At 32.8% G+C, this 26217-nt stretch overlaps 2 protein-coding genes across 4 annotated transcripts; one reads left to right on the top strand and one right to left on the bottom strand.

The window, feature by feature from the left end:
* Nucleotides 1–9046: 9046 nt before the first annotated feature.
* Nucleotides 9047–13136, top strand: LOC125819012 (serine/threonine-protein kinase SAPK2-like). The gene is made up of 9 exons (XM_049498521.1): nt 9047–9307; nt 10201–10275; nt 11036–11137; nt 11358–11411; nt 11518–11610; nt 11697–11789; nt 11884–11988; nt 12237–12335; nt 12414–13136. The coding sequence occupies exons 1-9, from the start codon at nt 9188–9190 to the stop codon at nt 12705–12707; spliced, it is 1035 nt and encodes a 344-aa protein (XP_049354478.1). The 5' UTR covers nt 9047–9187; the 3' UTR covers nt 12708–13136.
* Nucleotides 13137–15480: 2344 nt separating this feature from the next.
* Nucleotides 15481–24719, bottom strand: LOC125818979 (serine/threonine-protein kinase VPS15). 3 transcript variants are annotated; one of them, XM_049498488.1, is made up of 11 exons: nt 24380–24719; nt 23902–24024; nt 23629–23674; nt 23361–23521; nt 22488–22567; nt 20688–20793; nt 20257–20433; nt 17006–20173; nt 16168–16415; nt 15988–16087; nt 15481–15876 (listed from the first exon to the last, which is right to left on the bottom strand). In XM_049498488.1, exons 1-11 carry the CDS (start codon nt 24650–24652, stop codon nt 15700–15702), a joined length of 4659 nt encoding a protein of 1552 aa, XP_049354445.1. In that variant the 5' UTR covers nt 24653–24719; the 3' UTR covers nt 15481–15699. The 3 variants fall into 3 exon arrangements, with proteins under 3 accessions (XP_049354445.1, XP_049354446.1, XP_049354447.1); XM_049498489.1 differs by lacking the exon at nt 23629–23674 and having other exon boundaries at nt 24380–24650; XM_049498490.1 differs by lacking the exons at nt 23629–23674; nt 24380–24719 and adding an exon at nt 24120–24370.
* Nucleotides 24720–26217: the final 1498 nt, after the last annotated feature.

Below are 26217 nucleotides of genomic sequence, written 5' to 3'. Positions count from 1 at the left end.
AGACGGTAATTATGGAGTTCTTGGTGATGGGATTTGGTTAGTTGGCTTTCAAATTTTCATCATATTTACCAACTTGTTTGGGATTGAGCCGGGTTTTGTTGTTGTTTACAGTGTATGGAAAGCATTCAATCGAGCTAAAGCAAATGCACCTAAAGTATAGCTACTGTCGAGTGATGTTGCAAGACCTAATGTCCTAGCTCTCAGCTTATTGGGTGGTCCACTTCAAGTAAGCTTTGTAACGAGTTTTTTGTTTTATCGGGGAAAAGAAAACTCGTTATAAATTTAAAATGCTAGATCCGTCTCAGAATTTTCGCCTTCCTGGCTCATGATAAGGAGAAATGGTCCATTGAACTTTTATGCCAAACATTTTCAATGAGTGGAAGCTGCTTTCTATTCTGATCACTTCAAGCACCTAATTTTAAGCTAAGAATAACTAGACATTGAAATCTTGATTTGTCTGCTACATTCCACTTAATCTATCATTATTCATCTTTTTGACTTTGGCAAGTTCAAAGAATCTAGATTAATTTTTTGAAAATTGTATCAAGTCATGATTAAATAAGGAATAATACACAAACAAACAGACGCTCATATTTGGCCTCAACTGGCAAGTAAACACTCTAACTTTGAGTATGCACATTTAGATACCTCAACTCGTCTCTATTGTGTTAGTTGAATACTCCAACTTCTAAAATAATTATTATTTAGATACCTCCAAAATTTATATGTCCACGAGACACAATGAGGATGAGTAGAATGTTTAGGTGCTAGTTAAGATAATGTTAAGGTGCTTATTGCCAGTTGAGATCTAGTTTGATTATTTGCTTATGCATTATGCCAATAAACAACTTGAACAATGAGAAACTCTTCCATAAGTTATGGTCCATAACAAACATATAACAGATGGTGGGATAACTTATTCCATCACTATAATATAAATGTTGGGATAAGTTATCTCAAACATGGCAACCAAATAAGATACAAATTTTTTATCCCATCACTATTTATTTTAATACCTCACACCAAACGACCCCTAAAGGCATATATAGCCAAATACAATGTATTACCCCAACTAGTAGTCTTCATTTTTAACTCTTTTTTTTGGGGGGAATGCACTGGCAGTAGGGGTGTACATGACCGGGTTGGTTCGGATTTTTCAAATATCAAACCAAATCATTTGTGTAAAAAATTTAAATTTATAAACCAAACTAATAAAATTTGGATTTTTTTGGGTTTTTCAACCTCGGGTTGATTCCGGTTTTTCAAATACCAAACCAAACCATTGTGTTGAATTTTTAAATTTATAAATCAAACCAAACTAATAAACTTCGGATTTTTTCAGATTTTTGGATTTTTTCGATAAAGTTTGCATACAAACATATAATTAACTTGTGCTCCAAATATTTCTTTAGTCCAACCAAAATACAATTATCTAAGGTGTTTCTTAAGAAAATAACACAATATGAGATGAGTCTGATGACACTAAAATATTCAATAAAAAATAATAATGAAATCATCATATAAAATAAATATTGCAAAGTCATAATGAAAATAATCATAATTTAAAAGTACAAAATCATGCTAAAATAAGTTTAATAAGTATTAGTTACATTACTAAATATTTAAGGAAAATTAAAATTAGATTATGTATTTTAATTGTCTAAACCAATGTAAAACTAAAGAACAAATATTCAATATTATTGTCATTCTTAGTGTTGAATTGATTTTCTTTTTGCATTAGTATTAATTTGATCTTGATTTAAGTTTTATTATAATTATCAACATCTATGAACTATAATCTTTATTGGACCATTCCGAATTCTAAGTTTTAAACTTGAAATAATATATTAAAAGATAAAAACTATGAAATAGTATAAGAAATATTTTAAAATTATATCAAAGTAAATACTTTTATGTATAAAATAAAATTTTAAAATTACATATATAATGTCGGGTTGGTTTGGTCTCGGGTTGGTTTTTTTTTAGTTAAAACCAAACCAACCCAAATATAGTCAGGTTTTTTTTTCCAATACCAAACCAAGTCAAATCAAATCACTAGTCGGGTTTTTTTCTAATTTGACTCAATTTGTGATTCGATTCGGTTTTGTACACCCCTAACTGACAGGTGCAACTTGTTTTAGGCTATGCCCAAATTATAAAGCAATGGAATGGGTGACATGTGTTCACCATATATCCTCCATAGTTTCATATAATAATGATGAAATCCAATGTCTTTGAAAGACATTGGATAGTGATGATTTGATGACCATATGAGGAGAGTGACAAATGTCTACTTGGTAGGCTAAATTAGCGTAGGAATATTTTTAATATGATGTGATATTATTTATTTTGACAAGTCCGTATGATTTCCTTGAAAAGGCATTACACTATTTAGAATATTCATAATACGTCCTATATGTAGCTTCATTTTCTTTTGAGCTATCGATTTAAAACTTTGTTCGCTCATTCAACAATCTTTTTCGTAGAACTAAATTATGCATGACCTATATCAACATTCCGCCACAATAATTAGCCCATCAACAAGCTCCTCCAACTAAGTTCCACATGACTCATCAACGTGATTTACGTGTCAATTTTTTTGAGATTCACTATGTGTTACATTATTCATATGATCGAACATTTATGGTCACTATAACCCAGAGTCTAGCTTCTTATGAGCATGAGTCTCTAAGTACCTTTCGACATGTATAAAGAACTAAAGATAATAAATTGAGCCCTATGTCATCACTTTGCCATCTTTTTATCGATCCCCCGAATCATTAATTCCAATTGTTGGGCGAAACAAATCCAAAATACATAGCTAGTCTTGATATAGCTTATGTTATCCATTTTGAATCAAGTCCATACGGTATTTCTAAAAAATCTCATCATTAGAATATTCATATACACCTTATATTAGACTTTGTTCACACATTTAATGTTATGTCCACAACAAGAAAAGTGAGTCATGTATTCAAAGGCTAAAAGTCGACAGATGGACGATATAAAAGATAGACAAAAGAACCAAATTTTAGTTGTTGCAGCAACTAATTAATTTGTTTCTTCTTCATTTTGAATTGGAACTGCCAACACACATAAAACAATCATGCAGTATGACATTTTCTCTTGCTTATATTTGTTTGATTGATTTTGTGATCTTTTTTTCCTTTCTGAACGAGTAACAACAATAATTATTGTCATTAATTTGTGTGTCTAAAATCATATCCTTCTTCCGTCCAACAATAGTTGTCCATTATACTATTTTGGGATGTCCAATAATACTTGTCCACTTTATGAAATCAATGGATAATTTACATTTAGTTCCTAATTTACCCTTATAATTAATTATAGTCATTTTCCTATTACATTTTTCAAGACATTGTATTTATTATATTCAAATGGTGATATAGTAAAATTATTGTTCTATTTATAGTTTCTTAAGAAGTGTGTAAAGTCAATAGTGGACAAGTATTGTTGGACAGGAGTATTATTAGTAATTGTATGTTTACTTTGTATTCTACCTCGCATCAAATAATATAATACTCTCGTTGTTTTAATTTATATAATTTACATTGTTTTAGTCGGTTCTATAAAAATGACACATTTTTATACTTAATACTTCCTCTATTTTATATTAAGTGAATTTCTGAGCCTTATTTCATGTGATAATTTGGGGAACTTACATAAATCCCACTAGTTTAGGAGCTAAATACTTTACTCTAGTTTGTAATATTACGTATCTTATCAAATTTTTGTGCCTCTAGATACGTGCACTTATATGTTCTCAGACATATGTGATCAAAATTAGGTGTAATTTGTTCTAGATACATTATATTCACGTAGATTTGCATGTATTTGAATACACAACAAATTTTGCTTGCCTCCGTAGCTCTTCTCCCATCTCGCTCGCCGCTCTCTCATGTATCTGGTATCCCAAATACATGTGAATCACTTCAGATAGATCGAGATACATGTATTTAGTGTGACTCCCATGTATTTGGATACATATGAATCTTGCTCACCTCCCTCTCCAATCTCGCTTGTCTTTCTCATATTTTTGTGTATCTGGTAGCAAAAATACATGTATCTAAGTGTATTTTCTTCAATATATGGTAATAATACAATATTTTGAAAGTATAGGTAATAATAGTATATATGATAGAGAAGTATGTCTAATTATGTAGTTTTTCCTAATAATTTAACTGTAAAATGTTTATTTTACCCTTAATGAAATGATTTATAGTCTCACACAAACTCTATCACTTATTTCTTTTTTTTATGACATATCTATCACTTATTTCTTAAACTCCGTTCCAAGTCAAACTACAATACTCCTTCTATTCAATACTCCCTATGTTCCTATTTTATATTTCACGTGCATTAAGAAACTAAGTGCATTTACTATTCTACCCTTATTTAATGTTTTTTTGTACTCAAATTTTCAATCATTGAACATAAATTAATTTATTTTGATTAATTAATGTGACCAATGGACATAAATCATTTACTTAGTTTTTCTATATTGGTCAAATGTATATTTTCAAGGCTAATAACTCACAAGGGTAAAATAGGAAGAATATTGTCATTTATGCATTGATTTTGTGAAATGACAAATACTCCCTCTGTCCAACAATAGTTGTCCACTATTTATTTCGCACACTTCTTAAGAAATTATAAATAGAAAGATAATTTTACTATATCACCCTTTCAATATAATAAATACAATGTCTTGAAAAATGTAATAGGAAAATGACTATAACTAATGATAAGGGCAAATTAGGAAGTAAGTGTAAAATTATCCTTTGATTTCATAAAGTGGATAAGTATTGTTGGACATCCCAAAATAGTATAGTAGACAACTATTGTTGGACGAAGGAGTATTAAGGACCATCTATTTTTAGTAAGGACGACTTATAAATAGAAACAAAATGAGTGTTAACTGAAATTGTGAGACAATGCACACATATTAAGAACAACACTCAAGAACATAATTTTAACCGATAGAATAAAAACAACTGACAGTAAAAGAATAATACCACAACAAAATAATATAACAATCAAACATATAATAAGAGAAATCGAAAAATAACAAACTATAAAAGTAATACTACGACTATTAATAGGGATGAATAATCCACTCCTCCTACCTACCATTATAAGATGGGAAGACAATGATTTGTTCAAAGTATTACAGAGGAACAAAAGGACAAAGGTTGCATTTTCCTGTGATTTTCCTTTTCCCCTTGCTTGCTGTTGTCTCTCCAATCGTTAACTTCACATTCTCAAAACAAATTGAGAATTTCGAGGTTAATTTACGTGACGGCAACGTCGTTTTCAACTTGATGACCTTGTCGTTTCAATGTGGTGGTCCAATTGTTCGCAAATGAGTGTAATCTAGTGGTCCATTAATTGGTAATTTGGTAGAGAATCATGATGTTCGAGGTTCAAATTCTAGACAGAGATCTCATGAAATTAGTTGATGGACATGAAAGTTGACTTTGACACACGACGATCATAAAAAAATGAATTTTCTTATCTATTTTATTGTATTTGATACTTAAGTAAAAGTGTTAAAAAAACATTTGCATATAATTTAGATAAATACTATGCAAAATAAGAATGTGAAAGTAGGGGCGCAGGTGGTGGGAATGAGGGTTAGGGGTGGGGTGGGAACAGTGGCGGATGTAGAGTGTGTCCAGGGGGGTCATTCAACCCCCCTCGGAAAAAAATTACACTATATATATAAGATCAATTTTTTTGTGTACGTGTATATATTTAAAATTGAACCCCCTGAGCATATGTCAAAGGAGTAGCTCAATGGTTTATGGGGTTCAAGATTTCGCCTATGTTTTATTTGAACCCCCTTGATAGAATTCCTGCCTCCGCCACTGGGTGGGAAATAGTAGACAATAGTCAGAGCAAGAAATTTAGTATAGGATGTACAAAATTAAATATATAATCATAATAATTAATATTTAATCTTCGTACATCATATAATTTTGAACAATGAGTATGCTCTGGACCACCCTTCACTTAAGGTGGCTCCATCCACGGATGTAGATCTCGTGTATTGAAAGGTGGAGATGATACAATTAATGTGGAATGTCACTTGTTTAACTTATTTTTCCTACTTTCACTAGAAAAATTACTTCACTCATTTTAAGGGATGTATTTATATTTTTTTTAAAATAAAATATTAATCAATCGAACATAAAATATATATATATATATATATTTATTTTTTTTTATTATTTTTTTTTATTTTATTTTTATTTTTTTTTGGTAAAATTGGAAAATATTTTTGTGTATACCGAAGACGCCCGGTGTGCTGATTCAAAGAACATCAATTGATGATATACATTCTTCATATGAGAAATCGAATACGATGTGACCTTTTTTATTCATTTATTTCATTGATTGATCGTTCCAAATTAGCGGTCATAGTTTTTTTTTTTAAATAAAAAATTAAGGTGACTTATTTTTAAAGTTAAATCGAAATAGATAATTTGGAGGATGAATAATTTATGTTGAAAGTAATTTTTTTTAATTTCTCTTTTGATATACTAAAGTGAATAGGTAAAAATTTAAAAAATTACTTTTATAGAGTGAACACATGAAAATGAGTAAAGACATCCATATTTAAGTAATCTCAAATATTAATTTTAACAAATATTGAACAAAAAAAAATCTTAATTTCAAAATACCCTTCCATTCACGGTTACTTGTCACTTATTTCTAAAATAAATTTTCATTTTTACTTGTCACTTTTGACATATCAAGAAAAGATGCTATTTTTTTTTTCATATTTTACCCTCATCATTAAAATACTTATTTTTCAAGACATCATTTAATAGGGGATAATTTGGTAAAATACCTATATCATTAATTATTTTCTTAATGAGTGTGTCAAGTCAAACGGTGACAAGTAAAAGTAAACGGAGGGAAAAATTTGTTATTTAACATCAATTTTGTTATTTTGATTTGTTATTGAATTGCGTGAGTTTGCATACGCATAAAGATAATAACATGTTTCATTTTATGGTCGTTCAATATACGTTTTCTTTAATTGGATGAACGTTCAAATTCTCATTTTTTTTTAAAAATCAATTGATACACATAAGGAGTAGACTAAATCAACAATGCTTCGTAACGTCAAAGGCAGTTGTTGAATATACGTAATCATATCTCAATTTATTATTGAACTATTATAAATTAATATAGTTTATTGTAAAAATTGAGTATGCATAAAATTTCCACCTATCGTGTATCTTTAGGTGGCAAGCATACCAAAAGCATTGTAAAGTTTTATATAGTTATAAATAAATCTTTATGTTAAAAAACTAGTATCTTTATATATCCCAACATTTTCAATAAAAAGAGTATAAATAATATACATAAAAAATCATTAAATTTGCAATAAAAAAAATTGAACTTCTAAGTTCAAAATCGTAATGAATTGATAATATGACATTAAAAATTAAACTCGTTAAATATAATTATTACAGTTCTTCATAATAATAAAAATATCTTCTTGAAATTTTAAATCCGACTTCCATCATTTTCTACAGAACCAAAAATAATGATACATTGTCAAAAATTCAGTGGTCCTCTCAATTATTTTTATTTTTATTTTATTTTTTGTAAAAAAACAGAATTCCCCTAAAAATTAATCTTTTTGTTCCTTTTGAATAGAGCTAATATATTCCGTCTCTGTGATACTTTTCGGATTTTGAGATTCAAACAAAAAAAAAAATTTCACCATAATTTCTTCATATGACGTTCAAATATTTTGAATTTTGAATTTTGAATTCTCTATATTACTATGACTTAAAGTGCTTTTACGTAGTTTCTAGATGTGTAAATTTTATTTCTAAAACTTTAAAGATTCTATGTTCAAATTTATGATCAAACTAAACAAATTTGACTTTCGAAATTCAAATTGTGCCACATAAATTGAAACCTAGAAAATAATTATCTTTTTTTTATTTCTAATGTTGGTCTGCATAAAATAGCCATGTTTAGGCACTCTACACTAATTTTCTCAAATTAATTTTCTGTCCAAATTTGAAAATTTGTAACAAAAATATACAAAATTAATTGTATTTTTTTAATAGTTCTTTCTGTTCAGTAGCTTTCAGTAAGGACAAATGAGTAGATCACACTTAACAAATACTATATGACAAAGGAAATTGCACGTAGAGCCTATTTATGTATAAAGAGCCTTTTCATTTCGAATCCCGTTGAATGACTGTGGTTTCGGAACTCAAATCTGGAATCACCAGATGAGACATTCGGTTCACGAACCAGAAATAGTTGTAGTCTTTTATCATCGATAAAAATTGTAGTGGAATGAATAAAACTCTCCCGCCTTAATCAATAATCCCGAGTTCGAATGCAAGTTTGAAGTTGAAAAAAGAAATAATGTCATGAAATGTTTTTTCCTTAGTAAAACTTATATAACGTGAATTTAAATCAATCGATGTTAATATAAATATTGAATACTCGCCAAGAAGCCCTCCCAAAAAAGGTATAGACTATAATTCTCGTATTTGACAACTAAATTATACTACCACGTTTGAGTTGTGCAACTTGTTTTTGCCTTCCTTTTAATTTCAAGTCATTTGATTGGTGGTGCCCTAATAGGCTGGGTCCCGATGACATATCAAGGATTCAATCGAATTTCCTCCGTTAAAAAAATATAATATTTATTGTCTATTACATAAAATAAACATTTATATGATTAAAATAATCTAACTTTAAAATTTTCAATTTTATCTTTAATAACATGATTTTATAACCATAATTACAAGTTTCATAATTTATTTTTTTTAACTTTATGTTCGGTCAAATGTCATCACATTAAAAAAATAAAAATACTTCTAGTCCATTGATGACAAAAAATGTTCAAAATTGTTTTCTTATAAATTTCCAAGTATGACATTTAGTATTTTTTAAAAAAAATAAAAAATTTAGCTCCGCCATGGTCCCACCATTTTATGCTCCTTACAAATATAGGAAGCATGTCATTGAGGAAAAACCAAAAATCACAAAGAAAAAAAGTTTCTTTCTTTCCAGTTAGCAAGATTTAGACAGCTTCAAAATTTATTTCTAAAAAAAAAAATATTTTTATTTTTTTATGTATGATTATTACTTGAGGTATTAATTGAAGCTGAAATATTTATAAAAAATGGAAAGATATGAAATTCAGAAAGACATTGGTTCTGGGAATTTTGGTGTTGCTAAGCTTGTGAAAGATAAATGGAGTGGTGAACTTTTTGCTGTCAAATATATTGAAAGAGGCAAAAAGGTTTCATTTTTATCTCTCTTTTTCATCCAATTCTTTCAAAAACGAAGCTAGGATTTTGAGTTTATGAGTTCTGGATTCTTATAAATGATTTATACACGTTAAGTGGATTTTTAAACCAAGCTATTGAGTTCTGTTGAACCTGTAGACAAAAAGGTTTGATCTTTATCTCTCTTTCATCCAATTCTTCTGAAGTCGGAGTTAAAATTTCAAGTTTATGAGTTTTGGACGGTATAAAATGTAATTTGTTGGATTCTTGATAAGTTATTTATACATGTTAAGTGAATTTTTAAACTAAGCTATTGGGTTATGTCGAACTTGTAGGCGAAAAGGTTTGATCTTTATCTCTCTTTCATCCAATTCTTCTGTAGGCGGAGTTAGAATTTCGAGTTTATGAGTTTTGGATGGTAGAAAATGTAACTTATTGGATTTTTGATCAGTTATTTATACATATTAAGTGAATTTTTAATCATAAATACGGTGTTTGAGCCTAGTATAATTGGGTTCTGCAGAACCTGTAGGTGAAGTTGTAGCTCCGCCCCTGAAGTCCTGATCAAGTTTCTCATGATCAGTTCTTCTGAATAAGTACGGAGCTAGAGTTTTGAGTTTATGGATTTTAGATTATAGAAAACAAAGTTTGCTGGATTCTTGATAAATGATTTATACGTATAAAGTGGATTTTTAAACAGAAATACGGTGTTTTGGGCCTAGCTATTGAGTTCTACCGAACTTGTAGGCAAAACTGTAGCTCCGCCCCTGAGTAAGTACATATTTGGATATATCGAATTCTTCATATTAGGCTGTTACAGAGTTTTTTTTCATTGAAAAGATTATTTTTTGTTACTCTGTTGATTATTTTTTTTCTTCTTTTAATTCATTTGGGTTTTTCTCTGCAGATTGATGAGCATGTTCAAAGGGAAATAATGAATCACAGATCTTTGAGGCACCCGAATATCATTCGATTTAAGGAGGTAATATTTCAGTATTGAATTGATAATGAAATAGAGGAAAACTCGTGATTGGTGTGGAGGGGAAGATTTGTTTATCATATAGTTCAAGAAAAAGTCGTCTCATTTCCTTACTTCGGTCTAGTTTATTCACTTCAAGATTGGTTATGAATGTCGTGTAACGTCACGCTCAACTAACTGCCACCGTACTTTTGGTTATATAACCTGGCTTTTTTGGTATGCGAAGTTGGTTATGTAGGCTGACAATTTTTCCTAGGTTGTTCCGATGGGAAAATAATCGATTAGTAGTACGTTTGAGATTGCCAAAAAATTGTGCTTATTTGAAAGTTAAAGTTGGAGATTTCTCAAAAAATGGCCACTGTGAATCGGATTCCCTAAGTGCTTCTGTCAACTGTTTATTCCACACAAAGTGAAAGTTGGAATTGAATATTTTTCATACACTTTATTTTTCCACTAAGTGGGAATTTGGAATCATGTAATGAAAAAGATATTTCTAACCAAATTGCCTTAATATTTGATATTATCATTAATCTTATAGTCTCCTTAGTACCAACTTTTTAAGAGGCCTAAGATGCTTTATTGGATTATGTTTGATTTGCGAGTTGGTTAATTTTACTAGTCGATTGGTCAAAATCCCGCAGGTTCTTGACTTTGTACATGATTCATTTTGTAATTCTCTGTTACTAAGAGGGCTTAAGACTGTGGTTAATTTGATTGAGATGTATAGACCGGAATGCTTATGCAGGTTTTCGTGATTGTGCAGGTATTTCTCACACCAGCTCATCTAGCTATAGTGATGGAATATGCTTCTGGCGGAGAGCTTTTTGAACGAATATGCAATGCTGGAAGATTCAGCGAAGATGAGGTAACACAAGAATCAAGATTTTAAAATTCTCGTTTGTTTTTTGTGATTGTCATTGCTCCATGTAACAGTAAGTCACCAAATTAGTACTACTTCATTTTTGATGAAAATCAAGTGATAAGCAGCTGCTTTCAATCTCATTCCAACGCGTAGCAGTTATTATCTCGAAATTTTATTAGATTTGTTGAGCTTATCTGTCCAAGTTGTTGTTATTTTTCATCAGGCAAGGTTTTTCTTTCAACAACTTATATCAGGAGTGAGTTACTGTCATTCAATGGTATGAGTTAGGCCTATGTTAGTTCGCTTCAAATTGTTTTTATTCGAGTACATTAATTTACTCTTGGATTATTAGCTTGTGATGTGATCGTTTTCTTGAATTGCAGCAAATTTGCCACCGAGATCTTAAGCTTGAAAACACATTGTTAGATGGGAGCTCTACACAATGTCTAAAAATATGCGATTTTGGCTATTCTAAGGCAATGAAACAGAACTATAAGTTCAATCTTTTGATTGGTTTTGTTTCTTGATTCAGTTTCTGACTTGTGTTAATTCATTGTTTTAGTCAGCAGCATTGCATTCACAACCAAAATCTACAGTTGGAACTCCGGCCTATATCGCACCAGAAGTCTTATCGAGAAAAGAATATGATGGAAAGGTATGCCAATTGACGTTTGACATACAGCTTCAATTCATAAATTGATCTGTTGACCTAATCTTCAAGATTTTTATGTTATTATTTTGATGTGAAGATAGCAGATGTTTGGTCTTGTGGGGTCACATTATATGTGATGCTGGTTGGTGCATATCCGTTTGAAGATCCTGATGATCCAAGAAACTTCAAGAAGACAATAACTGTAAACTTCTGCTTCATTTCTTTAAAATCCATAGTTGACTTCTTGATTTGCTTGTTAATTTGTCTCAAAGATATGCATTCTTTGACTAGATCTCTACACAAATAGCCGGCCTGATTTATTGGTTACTTTTCCTAGCCGGTATACATAGGTTATACACAGTTAAAAACATATATTATACATCTGCTGGCTATTTTTAGTTTAAGCGGTTGGATGGGCAGCTATTTAGTCTAATTCTTCTTGTGTGACAGAGGATATTAAGCGTACAGTACTCGATCCCTTACTATGTCCGAGTCTCCAAGGAGTGTAATCACCTCTTATCTCGGATATTCGTTGCTGATCCTGAGAAGGTTGTTACTAGTTCTTAATCGTTTTGATTTTGCACATTGATCCTAGAATATGCTAATCTTCTAATATTATGCTTGTAGAGGATAACGATCGAAGAAATAAAGAAGCATCCATGGTTCTTAAAGAACTTGCCTAAAGAATTTATGAAAGGAGAGGAAGCTAGTTTAGTACAAATGAATAGTGAAGAAAAGCCATTACAAAGTATTGAAGAAGCATTGGCTATAATTCAAGAAGCAAGAAAACCAGGAGAGGGGTCTAAAGCAAGTGATTATTTTGTTCATAGCAGCATTAGTATGGATCTTGATGATTTTGATACTGATGCTGATTTAGATGATGAGATTGACACAAGTGGTGATTTTGTATGTGCATTATGAGTGCTACTTTCAAACAGGGAGTCTTGGAGCAACGGTAAAGTTTTTACACACGTTCAAGTCGTGAAAATAGTCACTAATGCTTGCATTATGATAGACTGTTTGCATCATACTCCCCTACTAACACAAGATGCTTTGTGCACCAGACTGCCCGTTACTATGAGTGCTACTTTTCTTGGACAAAATGAAAAAGTAGTTGCTATTTTAGTCTCTACTTGGCCCTTTAGTGTTTGTACTCTTTTTGTATTTTAGTTTCATAAATCTTCAATTTGATTGGAAATTGAAGGTCCTTTTTAAAGATACTATATTCAAATATAGTACACCATGTATGACACCAAGGACTCCACGTAGTTTTGTTTGTATTGTTTGAAATTGTAAATGAAAATTGTGCAACTAGTTTTGAGTGTAAATTAAATATAAGATCATTGTCAAGTTGATAATATTACTAAATACTTAGATTAACTAATCCATAAAGAAGTCCTAGTATTGGACCTTTATTAGTACAAGGAACATATAATAAGTAGATTAATTGCTAACCATTGGTTATTGACCTTTGATTTTATTGAGTTTTTTTTCCCCTTTAATGTTAATATTATTTAATTTGTAGAAGTCATTATCACTTTCTATGGAAGGATTTTGCAAGCTGGTGAGACATGGACTTTTTAGCTATTTTCTATCTAATGTCTTGTCATTCAAGATAATAATAATTTTCTCCGCTTCGAGTTATATGATATATATTTTTTATTTTTTTTCAAAGAAATGATATATTTTTATATATATAAACAATTGAGCTTTAAACTTTCGTTTTATCCTTATTCAATTTTAGTGAACGAGACCATAAATAAGTTATAGCTAGACAGAATATTTATATTTTTTTAAACCTCAATCAAAGTGCATCACACATCTTTGAGCACACATAAATTGTGATGAAAACATTTGCTGTCTATATTTGTAAATAATTCTTTTTAAAAATTTAATATGCATATAGAATATGCTGACATTGTTTGAAAATAATGTAAAGTAAATATTTATTTGTAACAAGAAGTAAATCTTTGAAAATACCCACAATATCATATCTTATTATTAGTTTAGATAAGAGCCAAGTGATGATAATATGCTGACATTATTTATGCAAAATTTTGCGTACGCTTTCTTTGATTTTGGTGGGGCCTAAATAATTCATGGCCACTATATATTGATGTCTTTTTGTGCCTAAAAGTTTAGAATTCTATGTTAATAATTGTTTTACACTATTAATTTTATATTCCTCTTTAGGGTAATGAATTGAGATTGATAAGGAAATGATGATGGAGAAAATAAAGAAAATCATGATTGTGTTGTTGACCTTTACCGACTTACACGATGTTTGCTTAAATGGTTTATATAATGGAAGTTGATAACAGAATTGTATTATTTATTAATTTTGGAAAAAAAATCATTATTTTATGTGAAGTTGACACAATTTAAAAAAATATATATACAATAATTTGTAGATGTTGTATGCACGCCATTGGTCATTGATCTTATCCTTTGAAAGAAGAGCAAATGGACTTGCCCGCCATAGATCTATTTATCTAGTTTTTAAAAGAATTAAATTGTCTTTGATAAAGAGATTAAAAATATAAAAAATAAAGAGAAAATTGTATGAAATAGCAAACTGTTAATTTAAATTAAATGTTATAGCCATAGTTTATTTTAATTGTAATTAGCAGCAAACATTCCATTTTTTTGCCATCTGATTCGATATACAATTAGCCATTTTGGGTATACAATTAACATTTTATACATTTCGGTATAAAATGTATAAAATGCGTTTGTGTTTGTATAAAGCGAGAGAAAAGTGTATATACAAATACAAATACATATATTTTCATCCTATACACTTATAGTTATACAAATACAGATCTTACTATACAAATTACAATATATAAATGAATCTATACAAAACTGAACAATTTATATAAAATTGGATGTTTCTAGCGAATTATACAAATCAAAAGCTCCATAGCAAATATAAAATTTGCTATGGAACGCAATTATGCAAACTATAGCTAAAACATACAAATATGATTTTTATGTTTGCTATATGTGAAAGTTGCTCAAAAATAAATACATTAAAAAGATAAAGAAAATTCAACATCTATTACACATAAATAAAAAATAACTTCAATCATGTATATACTATATGACTTTCCGCTGAAGGGGAGCCTGAGCCCCCTTGTGTCCCCTATTATACATAGATCAACATCTACTATATATTGATCTAGTTTTTGCAAGATTTAAAAGAATTGAGTCACCTTAAGTAAGGAAATTCAAAACATAAGAAAATGAATACAAGAAATACAAGAGAATTCAATTATATCTACTATACATTGATCAAAAGTAACTTTAAAAGATCCACATCTACTATTGTTCTAGTTTTCGAAAGATTTAAAAGAATTAAGTCACCTTCAGTAAGTAGATCCAAAATATAAGAACAATACACCAGAAAGACAAGGAAATTCAATATATACTAAACGTAGAACAAAAGTACTTCAACCTCATATAATATCGTATAATTTTCTGGCGAAGGAACCCCCTTACAAACCAAAACATTTCCTATCAGTTTTGAATTCCTCTAAGAACAAGGAACAGCCTTTTGCATTTGAAGAACTTGTCTGGTAGATTGAACATATTGTATTAGCAATTTCTCATAGAGCCATGTAGGTTGAACAAATGCAGAGGTATGAACAATGGCCATAAACATATTGTATTTACAAATAATAAAAATGATATAAAGTTATAACCAAAACATAATCTAATAGTAATCCAGAACGGCATCTACCAGAAATTAATACATTTGTGGTAATGACTCAGAAATCTATCTGTCATATATCTCTAAACACAAAAGAAGCCATTTTCTGTACATTTCAATTAATATTTTTAAACAGTAAAGAGGCTACATATACTCTGAATATGTACACAATAATATATATACAAGTATCTCAAGGTTCCTTTACTTCCAAACCTTAACAGCTCCATCTCTGCTACCTGATATCACAAGTCTCTGATTTATTTTGACAGAAGCCAAAGAGAGAATACAATCACGGTGACACCCAGCCGCATCAACGGCAGCAGCTCCAAGGATTGCCTTTGCTGTTTGTCTGGTGGCCAAAGGTCGCCTCTTCGCCTCCTTTAATGACGAGCAAATGCAATATATTAGTAGTCCAACAATCATAAGACAGAAATTATACGTCACAACTGTAAAAGGAAGAAGTGGATCCTGCTTGATAATTAAACATACCTGCACTATTTGTACGCCAAAGCTGGATTTTGTCTCATAAAAGTCATCATTAACAACCCCCTTTATAGATGGTCCGCAAACACAATAACTTCGTTCCGGGCTGAAATATGCAAGACTTGTTGAGTTATATATGAAAAATTTAGGTGAATTTAATATAGAGCTAGAGAAACAGTCTAGAACCTGCAATGGTCCCAGCGACGTATTTTTAAGTCAGTTCCCCCTGTTAACAAATCACCACCAGGTAATGGAAGCAATGCACGAATGCCAGAAAGGCGAGGAGGCGGATCACTCAATTCATCAACTCGGTACTTTGAACCATTATTTCTTCTTAGATCTTGTTTAGGATTAGCCTTATTTGATGGCTTCACTAAAGCCCAAGGTAAGTCGGAGTTCTCAGCCTCATTCTCATTGTTTGCTACCCTCAAAACCTGCAGCAAAAAAATACAAAATTGCAAAGTTGGAAAAAGTCACTAGAGTAGACAACATACTTTGTACCAACTCATAGCATGTCCCAAGAACAATGGTTCATCTTAAATGATAGATTACACAAGTCAAGCATCCATATTTTATACAAGACCATCATAAACGTAAATGAAGCTTAAATTCAATAGTTACATCCAAGACAAACAATTCTAGCATGAAGTTTCCAATTTATTAAGCATCTATCAGATACCACCAAGAAATTACAACGTGCTGCGAAGGATTTTATCATCCAAACACTTTCAGTATAGAAGGAAAGAAAGATGGAAGGCACAGAGCGAGCGAGAGAGAGAGAGAGAGAGAGAGTCAGACAAATATTCAGACACTGAACTCTTCCCTAATAAGGATCTCAAATCCCCAGACGCAGTAGCCACTTCCAAGTATATGTATACTGGATACATCACATAAACAAATAAAGGAAAATATCAAGTTAAATAGACCCAAGGACTGACAACACAAAAACAAAGTTACCCACTAGTATTTGGAACTAAAAGCAAATAAGTCAGGGCTTCTTTTCTTAAGAAAAATTACACATCACCTGGTGGCAGCTCCCGTTCTCTGCATTCCATAGAGAGACTTCATTACAACCTGCTGCAACATAAACAAGGGGCCTTGCTGCTACAGACAATGAGGTACTAGGAGGAGGAAGAAAAAGAGACATTCTCTCAATTGGGCAGGAAAGAGAATATTGCCATGTGTTAACCGGTATGCAAAACCTCAAATCCCAAAGTGTAAGTACACCTCTTGAGGAACCTGATACAAACCAATTTCCACAGGGTCCTGCAACTAGAGATGATATATAGCCCTCTTTGGGATAAACTTTGGTGTTCCAGGCATGTGAACTTGTTCTTGTGTCCAACATATGGAGCCCACAATTCTGAGTGCTGTACAAAATCATTTTTGAGGCACCAACATCTGAACAGTAGTTCAAAAGGCTTGCAACAGCACCCTCTCCCACTTCATTCTTCTTCACATCAGCAATACCAGAGTACTTCTCGACAACATTACCGAGTCCTCGGGAGATATAATCAACAGAGAACATATGTATTGTTCCATCACATGCTCCAACAACAACTTGAGCAGAACCTTGGAGCACTGTAACACATAAAGCTCGGCTTCCTTCTAAAGAATAAGTTAACCTTGACCTGAATGAGATATCCTTCTCTAGCTTTTTCGAATCCCAAACCTTAACAGTAGAATCGTCAGATGCACTAACAAAAAAGCTGTGGTCTGCTGAAATGGATATATCATTAACAGCAGAACGGTGCTCTTGGAGGTGAGCAACCAAAACCCCACGAGGCCTCCATCCTGAATCGGTAATCATGGATGTTCTGGCAAAAGATGACAAATCAGTTCTATCTGTTGCAGCTGTGTTGTCTTCCATTGTTAGGGAACCCGTTCTAGATGTACCAGACCCAATGTCCTGAAACTTGTTATTCACATATGCTGTTTGATCAGCTTCCCTGTCTTCCACTTCATGTACAACTCTCCGCAACAGTGTGGAGCTATTGCCAATGCTTATTGAACCTGACACAAGCTTAGGTGCTGGAACTGAATTAGCCAAGTTAAATGATTTGTTCACAGGATCCATCCAAGGCAAGGATGAAGAACCAAATCCAAATGAAGTATATGGAAATGAGGAATCAGAGGCTGCTACACCAGTGCCTGCTGGTCTCTTGTTATCCTCCTTAAAATAGTACAAAGGAATGCCATCAGCTGATTTATCAATAAAGCTGCTCATACCACTGACTTGAGGAGACACAAAGCCAGATAGCTGTAATTTTTCTGAGGGGAGGCGATCACCGCTATCTATTATGCTCGAAGGATCTTGTATTAAGCTTCCCACTGATTTCACCTTGGTCGGATTATCATCACAATCAGTAAAATCAATTGGTTTAGTTAAATCACTAGCAGATTTATAACCCGGAAAATCATGTTTTCTCCCAGGCCAGTATTTCATTCGATCCAACTCACTGCTGCTTCTGTCAAGTAAATCTACAGTTTCCCATTGTTTTGACTGAGGTGTTGAATTGTACCATATCTTTCTTTGTCTCTCCAGCATATCTGAACTCTTTGCATTCTCCACAAGCTGATAGTACATTTCTTTTGAAACTGATGGCTTCAGACATGAGAGAAGAGCTTTCTCTGAAGCTAGAGATGCTGGCTGCCTGCGAAGGAAGGGCCTTATTACGGGGACAAGAAAAACATAAGAATCAACTGCTCCTAAGTTCTCACTGCTGGCAGCAATAAAGGTGACAGATGATCTCCTTACCCATTGGCTAGGGTAGCACAACAAATGGAAAGAACGGTCTATCATTTCAAGTAGGAACCGCTTGCGCAGAAAGCCACTTTTGCAGAGAATGGCCAAGCAATCTAGTGCATTGACGATTACAGCCTCAGTTGTATCAGTCAATGCCTGCTCAATGTATGGGAAAAGATATTCTTCAACACTTCTTTGTCCAACAAAAAAACAGACATATATGATTTGCCCATAAAATACTGCCCTGAGCTGCTCATCTCTATCATTTAGAAAAGCAGGGAGAATGGGCAACAGGAAATCATTACTTTGCCTCTGCCCAAAAAACCAACAAAGGTTACCAATATCTTGCAATAGCGCTCTCCTGATGTTTGGAGTTTGCTTTGGGCCCATCACGAGTTCTTGAATAACCTCAGCAACTGACTTCCTTAATTGACCAAGTTGTGTATCACTGTTTAGATTCTGTGGCCGTACTGGCTCGCCTGAGGTCGATATTGATGAATTCTGGGATGAATTTGTTTCATTCAGAACACCTGCCTCGCTCAAGCTTATTGAGTGAATCAGAAAACCATAAGCTGTTAGCGCAAGCTTCGATATATTGCTTGCATAACAAATCCTAACACTCTCCTCTGGGTCATCAGGAAGCATGGAAAGCATAGGGAGAATATACTCAGGAAAAATTTTGGCATCACTTGGAGGAAAATCTCTAACCAAAGGAAGAATATCACATAAAGTCTCTAAGGCAGCACAACGAACAATTGCAGCTGGATCCGACAGCATTGCTATCACATGCGGAAGTACTCGCTGCAACCGATCTTCGTCATCAATGTACAAGGAACAAGAGTTCAACAGCAATACAGCACCTCTCCTCATAAAAGGCAATTTGATATTACGTATGCAGGAACACAACAATGAGGCTATCAGCACCATTCCTTCACAGCTCATTACTTCTTCAGGAAGTGGTAAGAAAGGCATTCCAAAAGTGTCCGATTGATTATCATAGTCAGACATCAACACAGTCAAATCTTCCATGGTGATCTTTTTTAAAAAAGGATGGTGAATTCTCTTGAAAGAAATGGAGCTCACTGGGATTTGTTCAACTGGAGATTGGATGTGACATTGTCTTTGCTTCTGAGAATATGCTGTATTGGCTATATCCTCCAGCAAAGGCTTCACAACAGGACATTGATTATTTTGTTTCACATCCCTGAGCAAAGTGTTCACGTTGCCAAGCAGATCAAAGCGATCATGAACTGAGCCCTTCTCAATCTCTTCTCTGTTGCTCAATGAGTCCTTCACTAAATTCAGATTTTCGTTCATTTCACTCACTTGCCGTGTTTGACTGACAGGAACTGAATGTGGACTCACAGCAGGGGGGTTCCTGTCACCAGGCTTATCACTCATCATTTGTTTAAGGATCTCATTAAAAGAGGTCTGGCATATCAGAACCTACAAAAAAAGATATGGCTACTGAGTACAAATGTTGAAGCGGGTGACCAAGTGAAACAAAAGATGTACATTTATAATCCTACCCTTGCATCGGAATTAAGGGGATTCAACAAGGAATAGAAATTATGAAGGAATGGTGAGAAGTAGCTTGGGAACACAACTCCTGCATAGTTCTGCAGATAGCTTTCAGCAGAATATCGTGAGTCTGGGTCCAATTGAATCATATGAAGAATCATCTTCCGGATTCCTGAATCTGGAATCTGCATTGAAGATATACAAATAAGCATTTATCAGAAAATTGCAAGAATTGATGAATAGAACACAAGAAACTCTTAAGAAAGATTTTTTATGCACAACCTTAAATTAAATAATTATAAGTCATGTTCCAAAACATCGCATTGAAGAGCATAATTTGACAGACTAGGTGCTACAATACCATAAGAAAGGTATTAAGATGAAAAATGCTTAGCTAAGAAACTAAGAAAGAAAAACAAAAACAAAAACAAAAAGATACCTTTTCCAGAAGTTGACTGGGATCGTGTTGTCCTCTGCGATAAGCAAGCAGTTGAGACAATTCGAATAACGGCTGGCCCTCAAGGAAAAGCTCAGCAATAACACACCTGGTGCAATGTAGATGATGTTCAAATACTCAAATCCTTATTACATGAAAATGACATGTGTTTCTTACTTCTGCAAATTCTGTTACATATTTTAATCAATTTTTACCTACCACTGTGTCACATATTATCTTACCTACGGGTGCCTCCATCTAATTCTTTTTAGGATTTATTTTCTGTTTTCATGTAAGCTCAGTAATCCCCTTTTCATGATAACTCAAGCAACTTAACCAAATTTCAGGCATAAATCCTGGCCCAAGTAATTTAGTGCAGCAGCTAACGGATACAACATGATGCTTTGTATCAGTAAGTCCTATTTCTTCTTGTCAAAGACTTCGAAGTCCTATTATAACAAAATTTGGATTTCTCTTAATAATTTTGCAAGAAGTCCAAAACACTTTTAATATAAGATACATTTCAATCTGCCAACATTTCATCTAAATACTGATGAAAATAACAAAAATAATTGTATTAATGATAGTGGGATGATTTTACTATAAATTAACATTGATATTAATAATATAACTGAGCTAGACAAAAGAAGGTTATTATAATTCAAGCCAGGGAAAAAAGCTACTTAAATTGTTATATCTGATCTCAGCGTTTTGATTTAGTAAAATGTGACATCACACTATATCAACCAGATAAATAAATGAACCAAATTGCATGAGCTAATTTTGTTGAAAGGAGCCACCCGTTAAATTAAAGATGACTGTTTATTTAGGGAAAGGATGACTGATTATTGTTCTTACAGAAAACATTCTTATTTTTTTAGCAGAACTATAGTAGGATGTCTTGCAAGAGACAACAGGAAAATAGCTGACAATTATCTGGAGAACTAGCAAGTGTTAAGCTGCTAATAGCATGTAAGGTGTACATAGCAATTGCTAGTAAAAGTAGGAAGATAAGGTCCCTAAACGTTTGATATGACTCAAAAGTCTTAAGAAAAAAAGGATTTCTCTGCGACAATCATTATTCTAATTGTATAATCAAAAACAATTACTGTTCTAGTTGATAAAGGGAACATCTTTAATTTTATAGTCGTGAATTACTTTAAGCAGGATTTCTTGCAGAGATAGCTGAAAAATAGCTGACAATTAACTGGAGAACTATCTAGTTTTAATAGTATGCAAGATATATAAAGAAGTTGCTAAAAGAAGTATACGACACTTTGATCCCTAAAAAGTTAAATATGACTAAAAAGTCTTACAGAAGAAAATGGATTTCTCCACAAGTCTTTTCTATAGGTTTTTTGTTCGATGTGAAATGATTATAAAATATAAAAGGTAAATTATTGAGCAATCATAACTTTCCTAGATCTTCCGATTGCTGTACCTAATGTCGAATTAGCAAATAACCTTCTCTGATTCTTATAAGTGACCATCATGATGATACCAGTGCTAACATGGTAAATGGCACAACACAAATAATCTATGTTGCTCGGACTCTCAAAAATGTCAATGGGTGCGTGTCGGATTCTCCAAAAGTAGAGTATTTTTGGAGAATCCGACACATACTTAGCAAATAATGATGGAAGGAAATCACCACATAAAGAGTTGCCATATAAACATTATGATAAAATTCTAGAAGAAATTTTAGTTCAAGTATCTTAATAGTAAATTTAGAAGGAGAAGAATAAAAGTAACAGTAAAGTTTTGAGAGGCCATTCCAAAATAATGACTCGAGAAAAATCTCACCCAACAGCAAAGATGTCCATAGATGGCTTCAAAGGAGCATCTTGTGAAACGTGTATCTCACCTCCATGCTCATAAAATCTCTGAAAATTAGTGACATTTATGCAAAAATTACTTTGACATCATGGTGCATACGAATAACGTAACTATTAAAGGGGAGATGGTGTGGGACAAGGATGCCATTGCCTCCAGGAGAAATGTGCAGTTCTTCCCTTTTTGTTAAGATACATGCAATTCAAGCATATTGTTGCTAATTCAAGCTTATTGGTGTCTCCCAAAGTTCACTCTAATGCCTACACTGAACAGCTCTTGAACACACTCATAACTAATAATCTCTTTTTCTTGTACAATTTGCACTTAGTTTCTACTAACAAAGCTACTTCTCCAAATCTCATTACAGTTGTCCACTGAATATAAAGGTTAAGACTATATTAGAATCACAAACAGTTCAGTCTTTGACATAAAGGAACAGTTCCTCCCCTTCAAAGTGAGAAATAGTGAATAGGTGGCTGTGTTCAGAATGCAATTAGGCAGTGGAGCAAGTGAAGATCAACTCTATCTGACATCACCAGTCAATTACACGCACAAGATATCCATTATGTGTAGCATTCACTATTCACAACAATAAAAAATACAGGAGAGAGTCTTAGAGTTTCACGCGTTCACTACTCACAAAAATCATAGATATAGGAGAGATACTTAGAATTCGAAATACCATGGTTAGATGTGCAACTTGTTTGCATGAAATTACAATTTTTCTGTCATTAAATGACTGGCTAATTTTCAAATAAAACTTCATTTTTGTATTAACCCAACAAAATAATTTTTAAAAAATAAATCAGTGTGTTTTACTTATGTTAGACAACTTATTCGAACCTCGGGTGCAAGATAGCATCGTCTTCGTCCACCGGTATCAAAGAAGAAGGAGAAATCAGAAGGATCATCATGTGGAATATAAGTGGGTTTGAACGATGCAAAGTCTGCAAGATAAAGCCAGTTCCAAGATGTGACTAGCACATTCTCACACTTGATATCACCTGCAACCGAGTTCATGTCAGTTTTTAAAAAGAGAAAAAATAAAGGCCTGAGCAAGTCATAGATTTTCCATGTCATGTCAGTTATTTCACATCATGAGTCATCTCACCATGACACACTCCATGCTCATGACTCTGCTTCACTGCATAAAGCAACTGCAAAAGTAGATGTACATGATATGACTATTGCAACTTGATAAACCAGAATTATAGCAATGGAGACGACGACGACGACAACATATCCAGTGTAATCCCACAAGTGAGATCTGGGTGTGTGTATGTGGGGGTAGTGTGTACTCAGACCTTACCCTACCTAGGGAGGTAGAGAGGCTATTTCTGGTAGACCTTCCGAGCAATGGGGATAATAGAACAAGAAATATTACCTGGAAAGCAAGCCATTTCTTCTCAACAAGACAGAGGAAAGGTCGGGTACTAAGACGATCATGAAGATTGTTAAAGAAGTATTGTCTCAACAGATAAGCAGCTTTATCTGTTTCAAGCCAGAACTGCAACATTCCACATCAAGCAAAGACTCAATATTTAGATTTCTATGAAACTACTCCCTCCATTAGCTTTTACTTGTCCACTATACAAAATATACCTTCACTCTTAGCATATCTTCATGTTTTACCCACAACATTAATTACTTATTCCCAAATCTTTTCCAACTATATATCAAGTATCCTGTAAAATACTCATATTAATCGTTATTTCTTAAAGAGGCCTACAAAGTCGAAAGTAGACAAGTTAAAGTAAACGGAAGGAGTAATATGTTACAAATATAAGATCACCTGCTAAACAAAATCTAATTCGAAGTCAATCAGTAAAAAATTATTGAAGAGTCTGCCAATTTTACTTGACCTGGAAAGGCCAAACATGTGGATGATCAAGGGAGGTGAATATGTCACGAATTTTGGAGAGACGATGCTCATATTCGCGTAAATCAATGAAATCCCCTCTTTTGAAATAGACTTTTACAAGCACAAGTCCTTCATCGTGTTTGCAGAGAATTGATTTCAAAAAGCGACCTCTACCTACAACTTCTTTCAGCACCAGATTATACGACGACGGCAAGTCGTGGAGGTAATACTCCATTGCCGACGCTTGTGTCGTTTTTGCGATCTTATTCCCCATTTTTACACTCTTTCTTCCTCCTTTTTGACGATTTTCAAGATGTTTTTAGCTCCTGTCCATTATTTTAGGGTTCAATCGGAGTAGGGGGAGAATTCGTCGGAGCTCCGGCGAGACGAAGATGGAGAAAGAGTAAAAATTAAGGGTTGAGTGTTGCCGGAGTTCATCTAAGAGCAAAAATAAAGAGGAATTGAAAAGGAAATTTAGAAATTCTGCTGAAAGGACAAAAATATCCTTATCTTTAATTTGCTGTCAAGGTTATTTTAGAAAAGGCGGAATGACCTGAAAGACCCTTGTACTTGGCTCATTTTGTCAGTTGAACCCTCATACTCATCACTTTGCCAACTAGACCCTTAAACCCATCAGAAAACAACATTTTAAACCCTTTTCTCCTCCGGTCAGAGTGCGTGTAATGGACGCGATTACACGTGAAATTCCACATCATTTTTAGTGCCACATGCGAAATTAAGTGCTAAAAAAATTTTAAAAATCAAATAAATCAATTTTTTTAATTTCTTTAACTTTTCAAATAGTCAACTTCTTCATATTTGGTCACAAATTGAACACTAGATTCATACCCATCAGATCAAATTCTTCTTGATTTAACTTGTAAATTCAACTACAAGTTCACCAACACAAACTCAATGAACCCCAATCAAAAAATTTAAGTAATTTTACAAATTCACAAGACCTATTTATTATTTTTTAAGCTTTTTCAAACTTATCAATGAAGTTTTAAAATTTTCAATAGTCACAATATCCTTCACATTATCTGCATCTCCTCGTTGAAACCATCTAATAAAAGAATGATACTAATATTTTTCAAACCTAAAAAACGAAAATTTTAGAAGAAGTTGAGGCTACTGATTTGTATTAAAAAAAGAAGAAGAAGAGGCGGAGAAGAGTGAATGTGGGGGTGGAGAAAGAAGAATGGGCTGGAGAAAGAAGAAAGGTGAGGGCTGTGGTGAGGGGTAGAGGAGAGAGGGCTGGTGGAGAAGAAGAAAGGGTGGGTGTGGGTGAAGGAGGGTTGAAGAAGATGATTTATTTTTTTTAATTTTGTTAAATTGATTTTTTTAAAAGAAAAATATTGTTTTAACTTGCTTTTAAGCGCGTGTAATCACGCATATTTCCAACTCACCAATATTAATGTCACATAAGCTCGGTCAATGGTCAGAGGGGTTTAAAATATTGTGTTTTGATGAGTTTAAGGGTTTGCTTGGCAAAGTGATGAGTAGGAGGGTCCAACTGACAAAAGGAGCCAAGTACAGGGGTCTCCCAGGTCATTCCGCCTTTTAGAAAATAAAAAAACGGAGATGTCTATGACAAACAACCTCTCTAAATCCTTACGAGTATCCGAAAAATACTTTATTTCATCAAAGCAAGAATAAGATGTGTTTACACTCTTCCCTCTTTAGATTTCACTCGTGAAATTTTTTTTTGTTGTTAAATGGATAATAGCAATTTAATAGTGATATTTTTGTAATTCATATAATAAAGATAGTATTACAAATAAACTAATCATTCTTTTTGCAATGATTTACATTTGTTATAAAAAACATGAATATCAA

The sequence above is a fragment of the Solanum verrucosum genome, unplaced genomic scaffold, assembly GCF_900185275.1.
Source record: "Solanum verrucosum unplaced genomic scaffold, falcon-dt-bn FXZP01000252.1, whole genome shotgun sequence".
NCBI lineage: Eukaryota > Viridiplantae > Streptophyta > Magnoliopsida > Solanales > Solanaceae > Solanum > Solanum verrucosum.
Note: the sequence above shows the minus strand (reverse complement) of the source record. Positions and strands in the feature narration are given on the sequence as shown.